Here is a 6,000-nt window from a genome sequence, read left to right as displayed (position 1 = left end):
CTTAAAGAAAAAAAAAGACTTCTAAAAGGCAACAGTGTAGAAAAGAATAAGTAAAGAAGTACATGAGATTATTTTCATTTCCCTTCACCCCATCACTGGAGGTACACTCACACCACATTTATGTAAAGACAATGCTGATTGTCTTTACAAGCTGCTCTAAGACCTGGCTCTGAGCACAGGGATCTCTTGTACCCACCTTTTTGATTTCACATTGCTACAACGATGCAGAGAAGCATCATGTAAACAAGAGCTAATGTCCATGACCATATCTTACTTTCCATAATTCTGCAGTTTCTTTGCACACACATACTAATCCTGTACTAGAATCTGGATGGCACACTGTACACAGTCAGCCAAGAAACACAGGTACTTCTAAAAATCTTTTTGAAGTAGAGTGATGAGAGTTTACCTTTCCATGGCTGACTGTCCAACAAAGCAATGGTGACCTGACATAAAGAAAACATACACAACTGTCAATTGCAGTGAAAGATTTGTATAAATGCCACTGATTATGTTAGTCTAGTAAAGGCTTCAGGTCATCACACTTCTCCAATTTTCTAAAGGCTCAGCAATCTCCAAAGAGGACAAGGATACACAAGTATCTAATACTAAAAAAAAAACCAAAAACCAACAGCTGTTTCTCCATATCTTCTTGTTATCCCTGTGCAAAGCCAGAAAGGAAATGTGTACTGATACACAGCTTCTCACAATCTAGACATACTTACACTGTAAGTAACATCATGCAACCAATCAGCTTCCTTTGCCTAGACTAAACATGTCAAATCTTACTGGCTATATCCAGGCATCAAAGATTGTAGCAGAGCTTCTGTATGTGAACACAGTGCAGATATGGCTCAGTATTTGAAACCTAATGAAAATATTCTGATCCGTTCACTAAAAATGTTTAGGCAAGAAAAGCTCAGTATATTTCAGTGCATAATCTCCAGAAGGCTTAAAAATAGCAATGTAGATAACATACCTAAGTGGGTATAAGGAAAACGAAACAAAGTTTTATGGTTTGAACAAAGAGCTGATGAACATAATTACTGTACCAATAGGAAAAATATTCTAAACAAAGAGAAACATTTTTTTTTCCGCAGAGAAAATAATATTTTTATTTAACAAATATACTGGAAAAATTATTTTCCCATAAAGACATACAGATATGCCCCATAAATTTTCCATTCTCTCACATAGCTATGATTTCTTGAAATCAGTTTAATGAACAGAAGGGGATATATGTGGAGATGTCAAACTTATTTTTGCTGTAAACCACATGACTCCATTTACCTCTAATCCCCAGATAATTGATCAAGGGGCCACGAAGAGCTTGCAGAACCCTTCCTGGTGCTTTATAGAGAACAGATCGTTCACATTATTTTCACTGTCCTCTGCTTCTAGCCATGTGAAAAGAAAAAAAGACACTAAATACTTCCATAATACCTCTTCTTCCCTACTGGCAATTGTTGAGGTTACCACAGGATTGCTTTGGCTTTTGTATTTTTACAAGTGCATGTAGAAGAATATTATTTCTCTACTAAGATGCACTTCAAACAATAGAAAACTTTCGTGAAACCCAGTCTTGAAAAACTGAGAACAGACCCCACAACATTCATCTTTCTGCAGTCAACTCTTGTCTGAAAAAAGTTTATTTTGTTGTTTTGGTTTTTGTTTTCTTTCTTTCTTTCTTTCTTTCTTGCTTGCTTGCTTGCTTGCTTGCTTCCTTCCTTCCTTCCTTCCTTTCTTCCTTCCTTTCTTTCTTTCCTGAGAATTGTCTTCCTTTGTACTTTAAACCAGCTCCTTTTTCTCCTCCTTCTGTCACTGCCTACTAAACATTGTGATGCTCACTGGTAGGTACTGACAGGACTGACACCTCCAACCATGCCAGACTGTAAAGCATGGGAGAGATGACATGATGGAAGTGTCTGAAATAATTATACAGGAGTGTCCCACAGTTAAATATTCTTTGGTTTGGCAGAGAGAAACGGCATCTGCTGCTAAGATCTGCCCTGCATACTTGTGAGTGAATAACCTTTCCTTAAGAGAATGTCCACAAACATTCACAGCAGCCTGGAAATGAAAAGTCACTACATGTAAATCCAATTCCGTATTAAAAAAAACCAAACCCTTCAAAACACAAACCTTAAGAGGGCTCTTCTCACAAAAAAAATTAATTAATTACAGCTTTGCATTACTGAACTCTGAAGAACAATGCATAATGTTTCCTCAGACGTGAGGCCCAACTCAAAATTCAAAGGAGGAGTACTTACTAAGTACTTAGTTTTCTGAGAAATTCATTGCCTGCCTGATTTGTCAATTCTTTCTGGTCTGAAACCAGTATTTCCCCAGCTGTTTTTGGAATGTTTCAGAAAGAAAAGAACATAAACTTTGGCCCTATTAGGGTTAATGCTTTTGCATAGACATATATGACCATAAATTGGTCAACTAGTAGAGCTCTTCTGCTAACATTGTGACTGAGAACAGGAAGAATACAGCCACAATAATATACAGCTATCTACTAAAAGTATTGCATATAGACATCTTTGGCCATGCAGTCTCTTGGCCTTCTGAAAGTATGTGAGCTGCATTGCTAACATGACAAAAAAAATAGCAATGTTGAGAATTAGAAAGAGGCGAGTATAAGAAGCTGATATTGATGGGGCACTACTTCGAGTGGTTGCCACCAACTGTGCCAGCCCTGATCGGCCCTTGATTGAAACTCCAGTTTTGTGCTTCACGTAAGTGATATCTGCAAAATCCAGAAGATCTTTCATTTCCTCATCTTCATCAACAGGCAACTCTTTTTGTGCTTGAGTCTGTGCCTTCTGTCGCACTTTTCTTTCATTTACCTCAATTTGTGCAAAAATGTCAGGAACAGCATCAACGAATTTGTAACCTTTGGATAGTTTTCTATTTTTCTTTGCTCTTCCACGCTGCTGCTGCTGCCTCTGTGAGATTGCAAATATTCTATCAATGGCCTCTTCTGTCTGCCTCTTATCTGAAAACCTCAACAGGCGTTCAGCAGTCTTCCTAAAGCTAGCTGTGTTTCGTACACGAGACAAGATCTGCTTTTCAAGCTGCTGGAAAACAGGCTTAAAATGCTGCAGGTTCCTCTCCACAATCCCAATGTAGTCCTTCACTTCTGGCACTGCAAAGTTCCTAATGGCAGATGTTCGGTCAAAGACAATTTTCTGACGGCCTGCAGTAACCTGTGCAAAGGCAGAACAAGGCCCATCCTCCACCGTCCACAGGTAAACTGCATAGGAGTGCTCATTGGTGGTGACAAAAACATCCAGCTGCCGAGAGTCTGCACGGACAGTGAAGCTTTGCACATCAATGGAGGGCCCAATGAACAAGTAAATGGCTCTGGTGATGGGGTGCCGAAGGAGGGTTGTTACATTCACATAGTTTGTTCCATTATAAGGGTAGCCCCGGGGATACATTCTTGAGGCAATGGTAGCTTTCTCGCTGTGGCCAGTGTCATCCATCCAGTACATCTTATATATTCCATCACGATGTCTAATGAATGCCCCATGAATCTCATCAACAACTGTTTCTTCAAAAGGCACATCCACATTGTGGAAGAAACTGGTTGCTGCCTCCAGAGGGCTGTCATCTTCTAGGTGAATTTGGTCCACCAGCAACAAAAGTTGAGGATGAAGAAGTATGAGGTTTCTTTGCAATTTTCTCAGCTTCAGTTTAGGATTGTATGCCCCCACTCCTTCTCCCCTGATAAAAACCACACCGCTTCTCTCCATGGCAGCAACCACTCGTCCCTGGCAGTCACCAGCCAAATCATGTTTATATTTAAGCCATTTCGAAGAACAGTCTTCTGTAATCTGCCCTTCCCATGGGGAGAAGCAGCTCTTGGACACAGCAGGGGAAAACATCAATACATTATTAAAAAAAGTATATTTTGGCCCATACAGAGCTTCTGTAATGAAAGGTACGCCATTGGGAGCAAAAGTAAAGGAGTTCTGGTCTGGGTGTTCATGGCCAGCGTTAAAGTTCCTCCATCCCTTGATCCACTCTTTGTACTTGTTCTTATGAACAATATCATATATTGCACGTCCTCCCAGCTTTCCTGACTTGAAGGAAAGGAAAGGCCTGTTGATTTCAGCTGGCAAAGCACTTCCGTAGGTTACCACTCCCCAGTCCTCAAAGTAATGCAGCTTTGGAACCCCAAAGTCTGGCGGAGGGATGGAGCGCAAACTTGCATCATACCTGCCAAAATGATGAGGGAAATTGTTTAAAAATCACTTGACTAATTTCACTATCAGCACCTACACAAAATTCAAAAAACAATTCATTACTCGTATCAAAGAACAACCTAACAACATAAGGCCCACCAATGTCATTCCTGAGCAAAAAAAGTACATGAATTAAAATTCTGCCTAATCTGCCTAATTAATCACTAAAAAAAAAAAATGGAATTAAACATCAGAATAGAGCAGATAAACCAAAGAATATATGGAGGGATGTTTCCTTTTATAACTGCAACAGACAATGGGAGGAAAACACAAAAGCACGCACAGATAAGACTAAGGCATAATCTGTAGCAATGCGCACTGAACATCTAATGCTAAGAAGTTCTTCTGAGCCTAAAAACTCTGTCCTACACATGGCCAGAATAACATAATCTCTGCCTCTGCAGAACAAACCAAAAAATAACATCTTATCACAAATGGCAAGCAGCCATCCAGTCCTTTTTGAGCCCACACATTTCCTTTCATACCAGAGAAATTCAGTGTGGAGTGTGCACCACCTCTGCCCTTTGGATGGAGTCCCCGGGCCCTCCACCACCCGATTCCTCCTGATCTGGTCTGCCAACCAGTTCCCGCTGCCATTGCGCATGACGAATTTGTCGAGAAACACCAGCTGGCTCTCTGGCCCATAGAACCAGTTGTAATTGGAGTCTGCAATGGCCACAGTCCTCTGAAACCCTTGGGAAAAAGTTAAAAGGAATGTGAGAAAGAACAAATAAACACAGATATGTTTGTAGAGCATGAAGATGAAGCCAAGCGGTACAAACAGACACAAACAGAAGCTGCCTTTTATGATGTTTATACTCATAAATGAGCCATAAGTTACACAGGAGCTGTTTGCTTCTGCTGTAGATAACTTGAATAGTTACCTTTCTTCTTTGGCTATAGGCAACAATCAGTCAAAATGCTACAAAAATATAAAAGGCAATGTCCCATCCACTTCTCACTCAGATCTTGCAACTTTCACTCCTCCTATGTCAATCCAAACTCTTCAAATCCAAACAAAAGAAAGGTTCTCCCAGTAAAAAAAACAAACCAAACCAAAAACCCCAACCCAACTTTCATCCTGAAATAACTACAATGAGTTTCCTTTGCTCTTTAGGAACCTCTTCCCAGTATATGGTATAGCCTGGATTCAGTGCAGTTCCTTATCTGCGCTGGCACGCTAAAGCAGCAATCATTGTCCTCACAAAATTTTTAATACATATTAAGTTATCATATTATATTTTTAAAGAGGAGTTTAAACAATATAAGCTCCCAAAAGAATTGTGCTATGAATAAACAGCACAAAATCATCACTGAGAACTTTCAAGGCTACCCAAAACTGAATCCTATCTGAAAGTTACAAGGAGCTATGAATATTTATTAGATTATACTGTTTGCATATTTATAGATCTCCATCTTTTAGTCAAAATTAGGATTTCCTATCAGAGATGCTGAACACACTGTGTGACAGTGGATTCAGCAGAAACAGTCTGCAAAACTGACCACCAGAGGTGCCCAGTATTTGTTTCTCACACTGACAAAAGAAAATAGTTCATACGCCCGACTGATCTGAGAAACCCACGAGTTGAGTCAATTACATTTTCTGTATGAAAAAGATCTTGAAAAAAGAAAAGGTTATAAAAGTGGATTTCAACATATTGTGGGAAACTGTGCGCTATTCAGTAAATAAAGGGGACCTACAGGAAAAAGGGGACAGACCTTTAGGAGGGTCGCTTGGGATAGGACAAAG

At 39.8% G+C, this 6,000-nt stretch overlaps 1 protein-coding gene across 4 annotated transcripts in view; it reads right to left on the bottom strand.

The window, feature by feature from the left end:
• Positions 1 to 1,085: 1,085 nt before the first annotated feature.
• The window catches only part of DSE (dermatan sulfate epimerase), a 31,201-nt gene continuing 26,286 nt past the window's right edge, over positions 1,086 to 6,000 (bottom strand). For all 4 annotated transcript variants that reach the window (XM_042890277.1, XM_042890285.1, XM_042890294.1 and 1 more), the window contains 2 exons: positions 4,736 to 4,943; positions 1,086 to 4,224 (listed from right to left, as the gene is read on the bottom strand). In XM_042890277.1, coding sequence (XP_042746211.1) covers positions 2,463 to 4,224; positions 4,736 to 4,943 — 1,970 coding nt within the window. In that variant the 3' untranslated portion in view covers positions 1,086 to 2,462. The remainder of the gene's footprint in view (positions 4,225 to 4,735; positions 4,944 to 6,000) is intronic.

This window comes from Lagopus leucura, unplaced genomic scaffold, assembly GCF_019238085.1.
Source record: "Lagopus leucura isolate 7727_CA_CO unplaced genomic scaffold, USGS_WTPT01 Super-Scaffold_73, whole genome shotgun sequence".
Taxonomy (NCBI): Eukaryota; Metazoa; Chordata; class Aves; order Galliformes; family Phasianidae; genus Lagopus; species Lagopus leucura.
The sequence above is the reverse complement of the archived record's forward strand: the minus strand, read 5'-3'. Positions and strand labels throughout refer to the sequence as shown.